The sequence below is a fragment of the Macaca thibetana genome, chromosome 19 (genome assembly GCF_024542745.1).
Source record: "Macaca thibetana thibetana isolate TM-01 chromosome 19, ASM2454274v1, whole genome shotgun sequence".
In the NCBI taxonomy this organism is placed as follows: domain Eukaryota; kingdom Metazoa; phylum Chordata; class Mammalia; order Primates; family Cercopithecidae; genus Macaca; species Macaca thibetana.
The window spans coordinates 6,757,971-6,777,201 of record NC_065596.1 but is presented as its reverse complement, the minus strand read 5'-3'; the positions used below and the strand labels follow the sequence as shown (position 1 = coordinate 6,777,201).

The 19,231-nt window shown below is 52.6% G+C and overlaps 1 protein-coding gene across 3 annotated transcripts; it reads left to right on the top strand.

The window, feature by feature from the left end:
- Window positions 1–626: 626 nt before the first annotated feature.
- On the top strand, window positions 627–18,939 carry B3GNT3 (UDP-GlcNAc:betaGal beta-1,3-N-acetylglucosaminyltransferase 3). Of its 3 annotated transcripts, none has more exons than XM_050769713.1 (3): window positions 627–692; window positions 13,651–14,269; window positions 17,461–18,939. In XM_050769713.1, the coding sequence occupies exons 2-3, from the start codon at window positions 13,700–13,702 to the stop codon at window positions 18,010–18,012; spliced, it is 1,122 nt and encodes a 373-aa protein (XP_050625670.1). In that variant the 5' UTR covers window positions 627–692; window positions 13,651–13,699; the 3' UTR covers window positions 18,013–18,939. The 3 variants fall into 3 exon arrangements, with proteins under 3 accessions (XP_050625670.1, XP_050625672.1, XP_050625671.1); XM_050769715.1 differs by having other exon boundaries at window positions 13,654–14,269; window positions 17,461–18,760; XM_050769714.1 differs by having other exon boundaries at window positions 643–692; window positions 13,632–14,269; window positions 17,461–18,760.
- Window positions 18,940–19,231: the final 292 nt, after the last annotated feature.

Here is a 19,231-nt window from a genome sequence, read left to right as displayed (position 1 = left end):
GTTTTTGGGTCCTGGAATTATTTAAAGTATAGAGATGGAATCTCACTATGTTGCCCAGGCTGGTCTCAAACTCCTGGGTTCAGGCGATCCGCCCCCCTCGGTCTCCCAAAGTACAGGAGTGAGCCACCGCGCCCCGCCCTGGGTTCAGGAATCTTTTTTTTTTTTTTTTTGGAGGGGGTTCAGGAATCTTTGAACCCCCTGCAGAGAGCCTGCCTCCCTCCCTCCCCCACGGCCTTATCCAATCATTTCTTCACCGAACACACGTGGGCCAACGCTGACAGGGCTCTGTGCCAGGAACCCGCAAGGCGTTGCTTGTTCATCTCCAGCCACGGGGAGCTCATTCTCCAGATTCCCTAGCAGCGGACCAGACCCAGGGTGGGGTCGTGCGCCCCGAGAGGGGCGAGGGTGGCAAGAGGGGAATGGCAGAGGTGGGAGCCGGGCCCGGGGAGGGGAAGGGGCGTGGCCGGGGAGGGAGGAGCCGGCGGGGTACTCGCCTGGGCCACCAGGAAACTCAGCTCAGCTGGAAGAGGGGGCCTGGCAGGAGGCGAAGGCGGAGGGAGGCGGGAAGGCGTGAAGTCCGGTGGGAGGGAAGAATCGGGGGAGGGGCGGGAGCTCTGGCTCAGGTGAAAACTCTTCGGCTGGCGAGCGGAGAGGAGCAGGTAGAGGGGCAGAGGCGTGACTGTCGTCTGGGGGTGAGTGTCGGCAGCCCCCGGAGGATCTGGCGGACCCCAGTGGTGGGGATTTGGGGTTGGGGAAGTTGGGGCTCTGGAAAAGCCCCTGCCGGTCTCCACTGCGTATACCCTGAGACTCGGGGCTCCTGAATGTTCCCACACCCATCCGTAATTGTCTCCGGCGTTCCCAAGGCCAGCTCGGACCTAGGTCGGGGAGGAAGCCTCTCCCACGGCTGGCGACCCTGGACCCCGGCCCCCCTCCCAGATTGGGTGGGATCATACCCCGGAGGCAGATGCTGCGCAGTCAGCTTTGGCTGTTACTATTACTGTTGCCTGCGTTGTTGAGATTGTTGGCCCCTTGGGAGGAGCTGGGCAAGCCAGCACTGGGGTCCCCGGTTGGGTTTAGGAACTGCAGGTGACCCCCAGTCTCTCCCTGCGGCTCCGGTGCTGCAGGCCCTGCCAGGTGCTGGGCGGCATTCCAGGGGCCCTGGCTGTGTGGCATGGACACACTGCTCTTGTTCTCTGAACCGGCCTCAGTTTCCCCTCCGTGAGGTGGAACAGTGACTCAGCTGGGATGAGGATGCCCGAAGCGTTCAGTCAAAGTTTTTGTGATGAGGTGTACTGCTGGCCACTGGGGCCCTTGCGTGAGTGGCGTTAGGTCTCTGAGCCTCAGTTTCCCTGTGTGTCAAGGGGGGGGTCTCATAGCATGGGACCTTGGCGACGATGAGTTGAGTGGATAAGAGCTGTGGCCACTCAGTGGGTGCCCAGGGACAGTCAGCTGTCATCATAATTATGTTAATAATAATTATGTCTGTAGCCACTGTTCAGATTCATTCCTGTTCCAAGGATCCTGACTACCTTTTCCTCTGGGTCAGATTTAAACTTTGTTTGTTTGTTTGTTTTATTTGTAGAGGTTGAGGGGTCTCCCTTTGTCACCCAGGCTGGAGAGCAGTGGCTCGATCATAGCTCACTGCAGCCTCAACCTCCTGGGTTCAAGTGATCCTCCCACCTCAGCCTCCCGAGAAGCTGGGACCACAGGTGCACACCACACACAGCTAATTTTAAAATTTTTGTGTGTGTGGAGACAGGGTTTCACTATGTTGTCCAGGCTGGTCTCAAACTCCTGGACCCAAGCAGTCCTCTTGCCTTGGCATCCCAAAGTGCTGGGATTTCAGGCATGAGCCACCATGCCTAGCCTTGATTTTTTTTAAATGGACACTTCTCAAGAGGAAACTGAGGTCCCCCCTCAACTTGGGCCGGAGCCTCCTGCAGTCCAGATCTGGGATTCAGGACCCAGGGGCAGCCACCTGGCTGTCTAGGTCTGGGGCCAGCCCTGGGGGCCATCACTTCCTCCCACTGCCCTGTTCTCAAGGTGACACCAGGCAGGGCTGGTATCAGGGCCTGGAGTCAGGAGGAATTAGGTGTGGCCAGGTCAGGTAGCTGGGCCCCCACCTGGCCTAGGTTATCAGTTGGCTGTTTGCCCAGCCCAGCCTGGACACCTTCTCTGACCCTCACCCCTAGGGTGTGGCAGTTCCTGGCAGGTGCTCTGGGTGTGGGGGAACCAAAAGGGCGCCTTGGTGCCTCTGTGTTCCAGGCCAGAGTTCAGGGAATCCAGACAAGCCAGGTCGGCCCAGGGGGAGCAAGTAAGGGCTCACTGAGTGACATTTCCTCCTGCCACCAGCCTCTGAGGCCCACAGCAAGGCAGGAATTTGCTCACTCCCCCAACCCCATGAGCCAGGGAGGATGCCTATTGTGGACCCTTTTCCTGGTGGGAATCTGTCTTGCTTGATTGCTCCTCGTGATGGTGAGCTAACAACACGGCAAACTAAAGGAAGTCTCATCAGCTGGGAGTTAAAGACAGGAACTAGGCTCCCACCCAACCTTTCTTAGATGGATTTCTAGACTTCTCTGTGCCTCAATTTTCCTATCCATAAGCATGGAGCAAATACAGCCCTACTTCTCAGCACAGATATGGAGTTTAGATGGACAGATGGTGGCCAGGCTGCACACAGGACCTGGCGTATTGATTCTAGTCCTGATTATGCAGCTCATTATGTTCTCATTTATAACATGTATCTTTGCACGACAGAAATAATATGAATATTTCTGGGCTCTAAGCACAAGGCTTGGAGAAGAGCCCTGATTGGCCTGAGGGCATGGGGGTCCAGAAAGTCCCCAGAGGAGGGGCCCATGATACCTCAGTTCCCCCATCACTCATGGATTGTGGGAAGGGCCTGAGGTTGAACTGCAATGCACGGCCTGGCTTCCCAGCCTCGGTTTCCCCATCTATGGCATGATCCCAGAGATGTCCTTTGAGACTCCACTGGGCCAGGTCTGGGGTTTATTCGGCTCCTTTCCAGTCTCACACAGATGCCCCAGGCAGTTCCTGCAACGGGGTAGGGCTGGCATGGGTGACGTACAATGAGTCATCCATGACAGAGCCTCGGGACCTAGAAACCCAGGACACCAAGGTCTAAAGTGCATGTGTCATCTGTTATCCTGCCCCGCCCCACCCCTTTTTCCACATCCAGGCGTTCTTCGGTGTGAATATTGAGTGTATATTGATAGAACTCACTAGCACACATGGTTTCACTAAAGCAGGGTCTGGCCATTGTGAACCTAAAAAATTTACTGGGCTATTTCTTCTTCTTTTTTTTTTTTTTTTTTTTTTTTTGAGATGGAGTCTCACGCTGTTGCCCAGGCTGGAGTGCAGTGGCGCGATCTCGGCTCACTGCAAGCTCCGCCTCCCGGGTTCCCGCCATTCTCCTGCCTCAGCCTCCTGAGTAGCTGGGACTACAGGCGCCCGCCACCGCGCCCGGCTAATTTTTTGTATTTTTAGTAGAGACGGGGTTTCACTGTGGTCTCGATCTCCTGACCTTGTGATCCGCCCGCCTCGGCCTCCCAAAGTGCTGGGATTACAGGCTTGAGCCACCGCGCCCGGCTATTTCTTCTTCTTTTCTTCCCCTTCTGTTTGCAAAAGCAACTCCTGCTCCTTGTAAAAAGCGACCAGCCCATCATTATTGGGAAACCCAAACTGGTAAGAACAGGTGAGGAACCACCCTCAGGTCAGGGTTCAAATCCCACCAACCTGCCCTGGCGTCAGTTGGCTGTGTGATCTTGGACAGAGGTGCACCCTCTGCACAGATCGCCCACCTGGACCCTAGGCTCCCCTCTGGAAGGCTCGGTGAGACTCCTCGGCTTCCTCCACAGGCCAGGGGCTCACACCTTCTCCTGCAAGCGTCACCAATTTCCACCCTGGAGTTTCTTCACCCCCAGAGGTTGCACTCCTCTGGAAAATTGTCCTGTTTGCCACTTCTCTGTCCCCTATCAGCATCCTGTGCACACGAGTGTTTCTCTCCATCATCTTGGCTGTGTCCTCGGAACCTAGACCCAGATGTGGCACACACTAGGTGCTCAGCACTTGCTCAGAGCAGTAACAGTCACAACTATGTGAGTGATAAGGGTGGTGGCAGTTGCTATTAAATCTCATTGTGGCTGGGCGTGATGGCTCACACCTGTAATTCCCAGCACTTTGGGAGACCAAGGCGGGCGGATCACCTGAGGTCAGGAGTTTGAGACCAGCTTGGGTGACGTGGTGAAACCCCATCTCTACTAAAAATACAAAAATTAGCTGGGCATGGTAATGCACACCTGTAATCCCAGCTACTCTGGAGGCTGAGACAGGAGAATCTCTTGAACCCTGGAGGCAGAGGTTGCAGTGAGCCAAGATAGCATCACTGCACTCCAGCCTGGGCGACAGAGACTCTGTCTCAAAAAAAAAAAAAAAAAAGGCCGGGCGCGGTGGCTCAAGCCTGTAATCCCAGCACTTTGGGAGGCCGAGACGGGCGGATCACGAGGCCAGGAGATCGAGAGACGATCCCGGCTAACATGGTGAAACCCCGTCTCTACTAAAAAATACAAAAAAAAACTAGCCGGGCGAGGTGGCAGGCGCCTGTAGTCCCAGCTACTCGGGAGGCTGAGGCAGGAGAATGGCGTAAACCCGGGAGGCGGAGCTTGCAGTGAGCTGAGATCCGGCCACTGCACTCCAGCCTGGGTGACAGAGCAAGACTCCGTCTCAAAAAAAAAAAAAAAAAAAATTCATGACTGGATGTGGTGGCTCACACCTGTAATCCCAGCACTTTGGGAGGCCAAAGTGGGAGGATCACTTGAGCCCAGGAGTTGGAGACCAGCCTGGGCAACATAGCTAGACCCATCTCTACAAAAATGAAATTAGCCAGTGGTGGTGATGCACGCCTGTGGTCCCAGCTACTCAGGAGGCTTAGGCAGGAGGATCAGTTGAGCCCTGAAGTTGGAGGCTGCAGTGAGCTATGATCGTGCCACTGCACCACTCCAGCCTGGGTGACAGAGCCAGACCCTGTCTCAAAAAAAAAAAAAAAACTCGTTGGCGCTTCACATATGTGCCACTTGGAGAAAAGGCCACTGCTTGGATCTGCCACTTGACCCTCTAGCCTTTCCCAGGACTCAAGTCCTTATGTATTCAAACAGGATTCTTCCAGAAGCTTCTCTCACCCTCCACTCCTTGCCTTGCCTTTTGGCAGCCTCAGAATGTTCCACACCTCCATCCAAATCCCAATTTAGGATTGGTGAGAATTGGAGAAACAGCGGCCACAACAATGCTGATTGTCAGTTGGTGGCTCTGCCACCATCCCAGCTTTTTTTATTTTTTATTTTTGAGACGGAGTCTCACTCTGTCACCCGGGCTGAAATGCAGTGGTGCGATCTCGGCTCACTGCAACCTCCGCCTCCTGGGTTCAAGCGATTCTCCTGCCTCAGGCTCCTGAGTAGCTGGGATTACAGGTGCCCACCATTACACCTAGCTAATATTTTGTATTTTTAGCAGAAATAGGGTTTCACCATGTTGGCCAGGCTGGTCTCAAACTCCTGACCTCATGATTTGCCTGCCTCTGCCTGTTAAAGTGCTGGGATTACAGGTATGAGCCACCACACCCAGCTGACCATCCCAGCTTTGCAGAGGAGGATGCTAAGGTCTGGGTGGCCCCACCTACTCGGCCCACGTCCCATGGATGGTCAGTAGCTGGGTCAGAAGGTCCTTCCTCAAGGGCTGTCGGGGGTCCCCATGGCTGCTTCAAAGGCATCAGCTCACAGACCAGTCCTCCCAGCTGCAGGCAAGGCGGAGACCGAGAGCCAGCGACTGGGCCAGTTAGGAATATCCGGGCCTGGGAGTAGCTGAAGAGGCATCCAGAAGTAGCCCTAACTGGGCCTCAGTTTCCTCATCCGGAAAGTGGGAGTTACACAGGGAGAATTACCTTAATGCTATGGAGACCTCTGAGTCAGTGTCAGGCAGGACATTCCCCGCCCCCCTGTGCCACTCCCCGTCATCCGTGGTCTCCAAACAGTTCTGGGAGTGAGGGGGGCAGATCTAGCCCCGGGTGGTACCAGCAGGGTCCTCGATGACTTTCACATGCCCCACGTCTCTTAGAGACAGTGACAAGAACAGGGTTGAGACCGGGCGCAATGGCTCATGCCTGTAATCCCAGCACTTTGGGAGGCCGAGGCGGGCAGATCACTTGAAGTCAGGAGTTTGAGACCAGCCTGGCATGATGAAACGCTGTCTCTACTAAACATACAAAAATTAGCCGGGTGTGGTGGTGCACACTTGTAATCTCAGCTAGTTGGGAGGCTGAGGCAGGAGGATTGCTTGAAACCAGGAGGCGGAAGTTGCAGTGAGCTAAGATCGTACCACTGCACTTCAGCCTGGGGAACAGAGCGAGCAAGACTGTCTCCAGAATAAAACAAAAAAAAAAACAGGGCTGAGAACGACAGAGGTGCCTGGAGCCACATGCACCTGGGGCAAGAGCCCATCCTTGACTGCCCCCTGAGAGTGGCAGAGGACATGGGGCCAGGGTGCAGCCGCCAATGCCCACGATTCTGCTGGGCAGACAACCTTTCTGCGTATTTAGTGGTCGTTAATTTTCAATGAGTCATTAATACTTAGTATCATCTGTGCATTGAAGCATGAATATTCAGTGACCATGAATATGTGGTATCTGAAGACTGTTTATGGCTTGTTAATATTCCTCATGATACTATTAGGCTGGGTGCGGTAGCTCACACCTATAATCCCAGCACTTTGGGAGGCCAAGGCGGGTGGATCACCTGAGATCAGGAGTTCAAGACCAGCCCAGCCAACATGGCGAAACTCCATCTCTACTAAAAATACAAAAATTAGCCAGGTGTGATGGTACATGCCTGTAATCCCTGCTACTTGGGAGGCTGAGGCAGGAGAATCACTTGAACCCAGGAGGCGGAGGTTGCAGTGAGCCAAGATCCCGCCACTGCACTCCAGCCTGGGTGACAGAGGCTCTGTCTGAAAATATATATATATATTCCTCAAGATACTATTAATATTAATGTATCATGTATGTGAGTTGCAACTTTAAAAAAAATTCAGAAAGTATATTTGGACACAACTTGCAACTTTTAATTGTTGCTTTGCAACTATTTTGTATGTTACAAATACTAGGCACCTCCTCTGTGGTTAATAGATTGTTAATATTCAGTACTTCACTAACACATAGCACTTTTTTTTTTTTTTTTTTTAAGACAGGGTCTTGCTCTGTTCCTCAGGCTGGAGTACTGTGGCGAGATCATGGCTCACTGCAGCTTGACCTCCCGGGCTCAAACGATCCTCCTACCTCAGCCTCCTAAGTAGCTGGGACTACAGGCACACACCACCATGCCTGGCTAATTTTTGTATTTTTTATAGAGATGGGGTTTTGCCATGTTGCCCAAACTCTTGGGCTCAGGTAATCCTTCCATCTCAGCCTCCCAAACTGCTGGGATTACAGGTGTGAGCCACCACACCCAGCTGTTTTGTTTTGTTTTGTTTTGAGACAGGGTCTTGCTCTGTTGTCCAGGCTGGAGTGCAGTGGTGCTATCATAGCTCACTGCAGCCTCGAACTCCTGGGCTCAAGCGATTCTCCTGCCTCAGCTTCCCAAGTAGCTGGGACTACAGGTGCACGCTGCCACTGCACCTGGCTAATTTTTAAATTTTTAGTAGAGACGGGGTTTTACCATGTTGCCCAGGCGGGTCTTGAACTCTTGGGCTCAAGTGATCCTCCCACCTCAGCCTCCTGAGTAGCTGGGACTACAAGCACTCACCACCACCACACCAGGCTAATTCAAAAACTGGGAGGTTGAAGCCTCTCAGAGGTGACACTTCAGGAGAAGCCTAAATATGAAGACTGGGGAAAGAGCTGGAAGGAAGGGGGTCTTAGGTGGAGGCAGTGACTGGTGCAAAGGCCCTCAGACAGGGCTGAGCTTGGATGATTTTTGTTTGTTTTGAGACAGGGTCTCGCTTTCTTGCCAGGCTGGGGGTGCAGTCACAGCTCCCTGCAGCCTTCACTTCCAGGGCTCAAGTGATCCTCCCACCTCAGCCTCCTGAGTAGCTGGGACTACAGGCATACACCACCACACTCAGCTAATTTTTTTCTTTTTCTTTTTTTTTTTATTTTTAGCACATACAGAGTCTCCCTTTGTTGCTCAGGCTGGTCTTGAACTCTTGGGCTCAAGCAATCCTCCTGCCTCAGCCTCCCAAAGTGCGAGGATTATAGGCATGAGCTACTGCATCCGGCCTGAGCCTGGGTGTTAAAGAATTTTTTTTTTTTTTTTTGAGACAGAGTCTGGCTATGTTGCCCAGGCTGGAGTACAGTGGCACGATCTCGACTCACTGCAACCTCCACCTCCTGGATTCAAGCGATTCTCCTGCCTCAGCCTTCTGAGTAGCTGGGATTACAGATGCGTGCCACCACGCCTGGCTAACTTTTGTATTTATAGTAGAGACAGGATTTCACCATGTTGGGCAGGCTGGTCTCGAACTCCTGACCTCAGGTGATCTGCCCTCGACCTCCCAAAGTGCCAGGATTACAGATGTGAGCCACTGCGCCAGGCCATGTTTAAGGGGCTGGTACAGCTGGAGCAGATGAGTGAGGGCAGAGATTGTGCGGGAAAGATGGCAGCAAAGAGGACCCACATCCTGCAGCCACACCCCAGGCGGAGGCTTCTGGGTCTTGGCAGAGGAAATAAGTGGCTTTTCTGTGTGCATTTGAGGAAGTGGGTTCTGGAGAATGACAAAATCACACTGGCACGTGAAGGGCAAACAGCTCCAGGCAGAACCGACTGGTCTGGCAGCGGGCGGCCAGGCGAGGGTCCCCAGGAATCAGCCTGGACGTCACTGCTGGACACTGGTGGCACCATGTCTGGCTTGGGGTGAAGTTTCTTCACCCACCTTGAACAGGAGTGCAGGAGAGGTACTGTTAACCTGCAGGGAACATCTGATGTGCTCCTCCATCAATCGCCTGTTGGCACCAGGGGTGGTGACTGGTGCCTGTGGTCCCAGCTACTTGGGAGGATAAGGCAGGAGGATCACTTGAGCCCAGGAGCTGGAGGCTGCAGGGAGCTATATCGTCACTGCACTCCAGCCTGGGCAACAGAGCAAGTGAGATCCTATCGCTTAAAAAAAAAAAAAAAAAAAAATTTAAATTAGCTGGCAAGGTGGCTCATGTCTATAATCCCAGCACTTTGGGAAGCCAAGGCAAGAGGACTGTTTGAGGCCAGGAATTCAAGACCAGCCTGGACAACATAGTGAGACCCCGTCTCTTAAAACACAGCACACACAATCAATACCTGTTGAGCCTTCCTGGCTTATAGGCCGTCGTGTGCCAATAGTTCTCACCTGGATACCAGACTGAGTCTCCCACTGCCCAGATGTTCCTTACATTCTGTTCCTTCTGGTCCTTCTTTTTCCACCCCCCTAACATCTGGGCTGTAATCAAAACATTGATGAATTTCTTCATCTTATTTTTTCTCTTTTTTTTTTTTTTTTTTTTTTGAGATAGAGTCTTGTTCTATTGCCAGGCTGGAGTACAATGGCGCGATCTTGGCTCACTGCAACCTCCACCTCCCAGATTCAAGTGATTCTACTGTCTCAGCCTCCTGAGTAGCTGGGATTACAGACACCCACCACCACACCCGGATAATTTTTGTATTTTTAGTAGAGACTGGGTTTTGCTGTGTTGGTCAGGCTGATCTCGAACTCCTGAGCTCAAGTGATCCACCCACCTTGGCCACCCAAAGTGCTGAGATTACACGCGTGAGCCACTGCCCTCAACCTTTTTTTTTTTTTTCTTTTTTTTCTTTTGGAGACATAGTCTTGCTCTGTCACCCAGGCTGGAGTGCAGTGGTGTGATCTTGGCTCACTGCAACCTCCGCCTCCTGGGTTCAAGCGATTCTCCTGCCTCAGCCTCCGGAGTAGCTAGGATTACAGTCATGAGCCACCATGCCCTGCTAATTTTTGTATCTAATTTTTTGTATTTAGTAGAGACAGGGGTTTCGCCATGTTGGCCAGACTGGTCTTGAACTCCTGACCTCAGATGATCCACCCACCTTGGCCTCCCAAAGTGCTGGGATGACAGCTGTGAGCCAATGAGCCTGCCCTTCACCTTATTTTCTAAACCTGTCTACTCTCCTATACCTCAGCAGCCAGCCTCTGTCTAGACCACCAAACTCTTCTACCTAGATGTTACCCAATCTCCCCCCACCTCAGCCTCCCGAGTAGCTGGGACTACAGGTGTACACCACCACACTCAGCTAATTTTGTTTCACTTTTTTACTTTTAGCAGAGACAGGGTCTCCCTTTTGTTGCCCTACCCTGATTGAAATATTCCTAATCCCTTCGTGACCACAGGGAACTTTTTTTTTTTTTTTTTTTTGAAATGACAGTCTCTCTCTGCTGCCCAGGCTGGAGTGGTGTGATTATAGCTCACTGCAGCCTCAAACTCCTGGGATCAGGCCATCCTCCCACCTGAACCTCCTGAATAGCTGGGACTACAAGCATGCATCACCACGCTGGCTAACTTTTGTATTTTGGGTAGAGACGGGGTTTCACCATGTTACCCAGGCTGGTCTCGAACTCCTAAACTCAAGCGATCCTCCCACTTCAGCCTCCCAGAGTGCTGGGATTATAGGCCTGAGCCACCTTGCCTAGCCCACAAGGGACTTCTTAAAGGCATAAATCAATCTGATCCCTCCCCTGCTCATAGACCCTTCATGGCTCCCCATTGCTTCTCACAGGAAACAAGACATTCTTCCTGGCCTGCCCATTCTATTCTGGTGCCCCAGCAGAGTCCCATAATTCCATCATCACCTCCTTTCTCTCCCCCTGTCCCAACCACATGAGCCTCCTTGCTCTGCCACCAACACCCTAAATTTATATCCATCTCAGGGCCTTTGCACGTGCTCCACTCTGTCTGGAATGCCCTTCCCCCCAGTCTGCCCAAGGGAATCCCATCATCCTTTAGGACCTCCGTGATCCTACGTTGCTCAGGTCCCCTGTGGACCTGCCTCAGTAGCAATTAATTTGGCTGTCACTAATTGTTCATATCATTTATAATTTTTTTTTTTTTTGAGACAATGTCTTGCTCTGTTGCTCAGGCTGGAGTGCAGTGGTGTGATCATAGCTCACTGCAGCCATGAAGTCCTGGGCTCAGGTAATCCTCCCACCTCAGCCTCCCGAGTAACTGAGACCGCAAGCGCATGCTACCACAGCCTGCTCATTTTTTGTTTTGTTTTGTTTCGAGACAGAGTCTTGCTCTGTCATCCAGGCTGGAGTGGAGTGGCGTGATCATAGCTCACTGCAGCCTCCACCTCCTGGGTTCAAGTGATTTTCCTGCCTCAGCCTCCCAAGTAGTTGGGACTATAGGCGCCCACCACACCTGGCTAATTTTTTTTTTTTTTTTTTTGGTAGAGAGTGAGTTTCCCCATGTTGGCCAGGCTGGTCTCGAACTCCTGACCTCAGGTAATCCACCTGCCTTGGCTTCCTAAAGTGCTGGGATTCTGGGTGTGAGCCACTGCGCCCAGACTAATTTTTGTGTTTTTTGTACAGACAGGGTTTCACCATGTGCCTAAGGTGTTCTACTTATTATAGTGAGGGCAGGGCTGGCTTGGTCACGGCTGCCTCCCCAGCATCTAGCGTACAGTAGGTGCTCAGTTAACACTCTAGGGCTGCTGAGTCACTGTGACAGTTAACAGGATTGGACTCATGCATATTCACAGATATTCACCTGTCTGTGCCCCACGTGGCTGAGAGTTGGCCAGGTTCTCTTTGAGGGATGTTTGGTGCCATCCATGACGCGGTCCCTTGTGATAGATTCTGGGAGGCCCTGAGGTCTGGGAAGGGAGTCTCCCAGTGACCCCGAGTTGAGGGATGTATGAGGTGGGCATACTGTACCTGTCAAAGTTCTGGGTTCTGGCCGGGCACGGTGGCTCATGCCTGTAATCCCAGCACTTTGGAAGGCTAAGGTGGGCAGATCATGAGATCAGGATATCAAGACCATCCTGGCCAACATGGTGAAACTTCATCTCTAAAAAATTAACCGGGTGTGGTGGCACGTGCCTGTGGTCCCAGCTACTCTGGATGATGAGGCAGGAGAATCACTCGAACCAGGAGGCGGAGGTTGCAGTGAGCCGAGATTGCGCCACTGCACTCCAGCCTGGACAACTCCATCTCAAAAAAAAAAAAAAAAAGTCCTGGCTGGGCACGGTGGCTCACGCCTGTAATCCCAGCACTTTGGGAGACCGAGGCGGGTGGATCACGAGGTCAGGAGATCGAGACCATCCTGGCTAACACGGTGAAACCCCATCTCTACTAAAAATGCAAAAAATTAGCCAGGCATGGCAGTGGGCGCCTGTAGTCCCAGCTACTTGGGAGGCTGAGGCAGGAGAATGGCGTGAACCTCAGAGGCGGAGCTTGCAGTGAGCCGAGATTGTGCCACTGCACTCCAGCCTGGGTGACTGAGCGAGACTCCGTCTCAAAAAAAAAAAAAAAAAAAAAAAAAAAGTCCTGGGTTCTGATACTGCTCCATGCTGAGCCTCAATGTCTCTGTCTGTAAGTGGGGAATAGCTGGATAATTAAGGTAGCCAGGGTGGTGGACTGACAGTCACTGAGGTGGTCACCACACAGCTAATATGTGTCAAGCCCTTCTGCAGTCAGGGAGCAGTGGCCCCATTGTATGTGTGTGCGTGTGTACTGGAGCAGGGAATCTCAGCACCCCCATGTCCTAATAAGAAAACTAAGACTTCGGCCGGGCGCGGTGGCTCAAGCCTGTAATCCCAGCACTTTGGGAGGCCGAGACGGGCGGATCACGAGGTCAGGAGATCGAGACCATCCTGGCTAACACGGTGAAACCCCATCTCTACTAAAAAATACAAAAAAAAAAAACTAGCCGGGCGAAGTGGCGGGCGCCTGTGGTCCCAGCTACTCGGGAGGCTGAGGCAGGAGAATGGCGTAAACCTGGGAGGCGGAGCTTGCAGTGAGCTGAGATCCGGCCACTGCACTCCAGCCTGGGCGACAGAGCGAGACTCCGTCTCAAAAAAAAAAAAAAAAAAAAGAAAACTAAGACTTCACACGGAAAGGCAGGGTAGGGTGGCTCATGCCTGTCATTGCAGCCCTTCGGGAGGCCGAGGCAGGTGGATCACTTGAGGCCAGGAGTTCAAGACCAGCCTGGCCAACATGGTGACACCCCATCTCTACTAAAAATACAAAAAAATTAACCAGGCACGGTGGCACACACCTGTAATCCCAGCTACCCAGGAGGCTGAGGCAGGAGGATCGCTTGAACCCATGAGGTGGAGTCTGCAGTAAGCTGAAATTAAGACACTGCACTCCAGCGTGGGCAACAGAACGAGAGAGAGAGATGCTGTCTCAAAAAAAAAAAAAAAAAAAAATTAATCCCCAGCAGGGAGGGCCAGGGCACCTGTCAGAGCCAACAGGGGTTGGAATGCCTTGAAGTGGATCTTGTAAGGGGTGGAGGAGTTAAGTGGGGGGTGAATTTCAATATTTTGCCAACCTGAGCAACTGTACAGGTACAACCAGGTGTTGGGGGTCACAGGAAAAGCACTTTGCTCAAGGTGAGTGTTCAGTGAGTTTTGTTTTCCACAGGAGCCGCCCGGGGGCTCCTCAGGCTGACCCCAGACCCTGGCTGGCCAGGATGAGGTGTCTCCGGCACCTGCGGCCCAATGCCACCCTCATTCTGGCCATCGTCGCTTTTACTCTCCTCCTCCTCTTCAGTCTGCAACTGTCACCACCCACTCGCAAGGTCCAGGAGCAGCCACCGGCGACCCCCGAGGCCCTGGCCTGGCCCACTCCACCCACCCACCCAGCCCGGGCCCCGTGCCAGGCCAACACCTCTATGGCCAACCACCCGGACTTCGCCAAGCAGCCGAAGAATGTTCAGGACTTCCTGCTGTACAAACACTGCCGCGACTTTCCCCTGCTGCAGGACGTGCCACCTTCTAAGTGCGCGCAGCCGGTTTTCCTGCTGCTGGTGATCAAGTCCTCCCCCACCAACTATGAGCGCCGCCAGCTGCTGCGGCGCACGTGGGGCCGCGAGCGCAAGGTGCGGGGTTTGCAGCTGCGCCTCCTCTTCCTGGTGGGCACAGCCTCCAGCCCACACCAGGCCCGCAAGGTCAACCGGCTGCTGCAGCTGGAGGCACAGACTCACGGAGACATCCTGCAGTGGGACTTCCACGACTCCTTCTTCAACCTCACGCTCAAGCAGGTGCGCTGGGTTGGGGTCACCTGATCAGGGCCACCTATCCTTCTTGTCCAAATTGCCACCCACTCCTGAGGGACCCAGGGAACCAGAAGCCCTCATCAGTCCATCACAGCCCATTCTGCCACTCCGCTGTCCTCACTAGCCTCGTGGTGACCCCAAATTGTCTTCTTCCCAGGGAGGCTGGGGGGAAGGGTAGAGGAGCTAGGTTACTAGCACAGAGCTCAAGCCTGATGATGCGGGTTCGAATCCAAGCTCTGCCTCTTACTTGTTGTTCGACCTTGGAGGAGTTCATTCACCTCTCTGTGCCTCAGTTTTCTCACCTGGAAAATGGGATGTGAATGAGTCCCACCCACCTCTGAGGGCTGCTGTGAGGTTTACAGGAGACGGCATTTATAAGGCACCCAGACCAGTGCTGAATGTCCAGCTTATCTTGGCAATGACAGAGACACATCTCCTTGTTTATTTTTATGTTTATTTATTTATTTTTTTAATGGAGTCTTGCTCTGTTGCCCAGGCTGGAGTGCAGTGGTGTGATCTGGGCGCACTACAACCTCCGCCTCCTGGTTTAAAACAATCCTCCTGCCTCAGCCTCCCAAGTAGCTGGGATTACAGGCACTCGCCACCACGCCCAGTTAATTTTTGTATTTTTAGTAGAGACTGGGGTTCACCATGTTGGCCAGGGTAATCTCGAACTCCTGACCTCAGGCGATCTTCCCACCTCAGCCTCCCAAAGTGCTGGGATTACAGGTGTGAGCCACTGCGCCCAGCCAACATCTTCTTGTTTATTTGTTCTGGTTCTGTCTCCCAATGAGGCTGGGGGCTGTGTCTGTTTCACTCACTGCTGTGTCCCTAATGCCTAGAATAGATTCAGGTGCACAACAGGTGCTCAGTCGAGACCTTTTTGATGGACAAGAATCCATGAGCGGTAGCTGGGCGTGGTGGCTCATGCCTGTAATCCCAGCACTGTCGGAGGCTAAGGAGGGAGGATTGCTTGAGCCCAAGAGTTTCAGGCCAGCCTGAGCTACATAGCAAGACTTCGTCTTTTTTTTTTTTTTTTAATTTTAATTAATTAATTTTTATGTTTTTAAATTAATTAATTTTTTTTCCTGAGATGGAGTCTGGCTCTGTCACCCAGGCTGGAGTGCAGTGGTGCGATCTCGGCTCACTGCAACCTCCACCTCCCAGGTTCAAGTGATTCTCCTGCCTCAGCCTCCTGAGTAGCTGGGATTACAGGTGCATGCCACTATGTCCAGCTAATTTTTTTGTACTTTTGAGCAGAGACGAGGTTTCACCGTGTTGACCAGGCTGGTCTGAAACTCCTGACCTAAGTTCATCCACACTGCATTGGCCTCCCAAAGTGCTGGGATTACAGGCATGAGCCACCACACACAGCCTCATCTCTATTTTTTAATAAAAGAACCCAGGAGAGGTGAGAAAATCCCGCCCATCTGCAGATGAGGAAATGGAGGGACTCCAAGGACCCCTCCTAGGTCCTTGAGTAGAGCAAGACAAGTAGAGACAACATTTTCAAGGAGGAACAGGGAACTCTGCAGGATCCTGCTCGTAGGAGATATAGGCAGGCCTGGGTTCAAGGCCTCTGGTAGCCGTTTCTCTGCAGGTGACCTTACTGCAGTTTTCTCTGGAGAGCCTCTGTTCCCTCGTCTGTAAATAAGATTGAGGACCACTTCTGCCTCCTAACGGTGAATTCAGGATTCAAGGTAGGTAAGCACTAAGCACAGCACCCAGCAACAAGCAGATACCCAACCCATGTAGGTTACCATAGGGGAAACTGAGGCTGAGGTGGGTAGGGGCCACGGCCTCTCAACGTGCTGTGTTCTGAAAACACAAAAGTGGCCGGGCACAGTGGCTCACGCCTATAATCCCAGCACTTTGGGAGGCCGAGGTGGGCGGATCACTTGAGGCCAGGAGTTCGAAACCAGCTTCTTGGGAGGCCGAGGCAGGAGGATTGCTCTAACCCTGGAGGTGGAGTTTGCATAGAGCCAAGATCCTGCCACGGCACTCCAGCCTGGTTGACAGAGTGAGACTGTCTCAAAAAAACAACCTGCAAAAGTCTGTGATAAACGTCAACTTGACAAATATGAACTTAGCACCTGTGAAGCACTGGCACTATGCTGGGTGCTGAGGGAGATGGCATGAATAGAAAGAGAGAGACACACACCCAAGTAGGGAAGCCCAGTGTTTGCTGGGAGAGGTGAGTGTTAACAATCACACAGGCAGGGCACGGTGGCTCACGCCTATAATCCCAGCACTTTGGGAGGCCAAGGCAGGTGGATCACCTGAGGTCAGGAGTTCAAGACTAGCCTGACCAACATGGTGAAACCCCATCTCTACTAAATACAAAAAATTGGCCGGGCGTGGTGGTGCATGCCTGTAATCCCAGCTGCTTGGGAGGCTGAGGCAGGAAAATTGCTTGAACCCAGAGGGTAGAGGTTGCGGTGAGCCGAGATTGTACCACTGCACTCCAGCCTGGGCAACAAGAGCGAAAACTCCATCTAAAAAAAAAAAATAATAATAAATTAATTTACACAGGGGTGGTGGCTCATGCTTGTAATCTCAGCACTTTGGGAGGCTGAGGTGGGAGGATCCTTTGAGGCCTGGAGTTTAAGACCAGCCTGGGCAGCATAACAAGATCCCATCTCTAAAAAAATATAAATTTTTTAATTAGCCAGGAGTAGCGGCATGTGTCTGTAGTCCCAGCTACTTGGGAGGCTGAGGTGGGAGGATCACTTGAGCCCAGGAATTCAAGGCTGCAATGAACTATGATCGTACCACTACACTCTAGCCTCGGCAATAGAGCAAGACCCTGTCTCAGAAACAAACAAACAAAATTCACACAAATGATGATTTAACAACAGGGCTTGGCCAGGCAGAGTTGGAAGGAATAGCAATAAATGTAAATGTAACAATTTTCCAGCATTTCTTGGTGCTTCATGGAGCATGGTCTCCATGGATTCTCCAACACTCCTAGAGGCACATGATAAGGCCTGTTTAGAGAGTTGGAAACTAAGGCACAGAGAGGGTTTCCCAAGTAACCCCACAGGGCAGGGCTTCAAACCCAGGCCAGATTGTGGACACTCTCTTTCCTGGGCTCACTGGACTGGAGTGGCCAACAGAGACCCAAGGCCAATTTCTCCAGCCCTCAAGCAAGCATGCCCTGCCCACCCTGCCTGCAGGTGCTGTTCTTACAGTGGCAGGAGACGAGGTGCGCCAACGCCAGCTTCGTGCTCAACGGGGATGATGACGTCTTTGCACACACAGACAACATGGTCTCCTACCTGCAGGACCATGACCCTGGCCGCCACCTCTTCGTGGGGCAACTGATCCAAAACGTGGGCCCCATCCGGGCTTTGTGGAGCAAGTACTATGTGCCGAAGGTGGTGACTCAGAACGAGCGGTACCCACCGTACTGTGCGGGTGGTGGCTTCCTGCTGTCCCGCTTCACTGCCGCTGCCGTGCGCCGTGCCGCTCTTGTCTTGGACCTCTTCCCTATTGATGATGTCTTCCTGGGTATGTGTCTGGAGCTCGAGGGACTGAAGCCTACCTCCCACAGCGGCATCCGCACGTCTGGTGTGCGTGCCCCATCACAACACCTGTCCTCCTTTGACCCCTGCTTCTACCGAGACCTGCTGCTGGTGCACCGCTTCCTGCCTTATGAGATGCTGCTCATGTGGGATGCACTGAACCAGCCCAACCTCACCTGCAGCAAACAGACACGGATTTACTGAGTCAGCATCAGGGTCCCCAGCCTCTGGGCTCCTATTTCCATAGGAAGGGGTGACACTTTCCTCCCAGGAAGCTGAGACCTTTGTGGTCTGAGCATAGGTGAGTGCCAGGGAAGGTTTGATGAGTGAATATTCTGGCTGGTGAACTCCTATACATCCTTCAAAACCCACCTGGTACTGTTCCAGCATCCTCTCTGGATGGCTGGAGGGACTCCAGAAAATATCCGTCTTCTTTTTATGGCAGCTAATGGCAGAATTGCCTCTGCTAGGGTTCCAACTGTGGATGCATCCATCCCGTTTGAGTCAGAGTCCTACTTCCCTGCTCTGACCTACTCACGGATGGGATGCTAAGCAGTGTACCTGCAGTGGTTTAATGGTGGATAAGCTCCATCTACAGTTCCAGGCCAGCCAGAAACTCCTGTGTCCACATAGACCTGACGTGAGAAATATCTTTCAGCCTAGGAGAGATGGGTCCTGATCTTAACCCTTTCCTGGGTCTCAGACAACTCAGAAGATTTGGGGGATACCAGAGAGGTGCTGAAATAGGACCACCCCCTGCTTACTTGTGGGATCAAATGCTGTAATGGTGGAGGTGTGGGCAGAGGAGGGAGGCAAGTGTCCTTTGAAGGTTTTGGGAGCTCAGAGTTTCTGGGGTCCCCATTGGGAGCCCCCATCCCTGTGTTCCCCAAGAATTCAGAGAAAAGCACTGGGACTGGAAGGATCTTTAATGGGCCCAAGGCCAAGAGGCGCATGCCCCACTACTGCCTGGAGAATGGAGAGATTCGGGTCCTCCAGCGGCCCCCCTGCCCAGTATGTTTTACAGATTACAGGGGACGAGTGAGCCAGTGACCCCCTGGAGCCCCCAGCTTCAGGCCTCAGTGTCTGCCACTCAAGCTTCACAGGCATTGCGATGGAGCATCCTTGGGGAATTGTCAGGAAAAGAAAATGAGATCAGACTGTTACTGTGTCTATATAGAAAGAAGTAGACATAAGAGACTCCATCTTGTTCTGTATTTGAGATGCTGTTAATCTGTGACCCTACCCCCAACCTTGTCCTTGCAAGAGATATGTGCTGTGGTGACTCAAGGTTTAATGGATTTTGGGCTGTACAGGGTGTGCTTTGTTAAACAAGTGCCTGAAGGCAGTTTGCTTGTGAAAAGTCATCACCATTCTGTTAATCTCAAGTACCCAGGGACACATACACTGCGGAAGGTCGCAGGGA

What these genes read in the sequence shown, in the direction of transcription:
- B3GNT3 (XM_050769713.1), top strand. Translation starts at nt 13,700, where the DNA reads ATGAGGTGTCTCCGGCACCTGCGGCCCAATGCCACCCTCATTCTGGCC. An exon ending in TCAACCTCACGCTCAAGCAG is followed by an intron (nt 14,270 to 17,460) that starts GTGCGCTGGGTT and finishes CCCTGCCTGCAG; the next exon opens with GTGCTGTTCTTACAGTGGCA.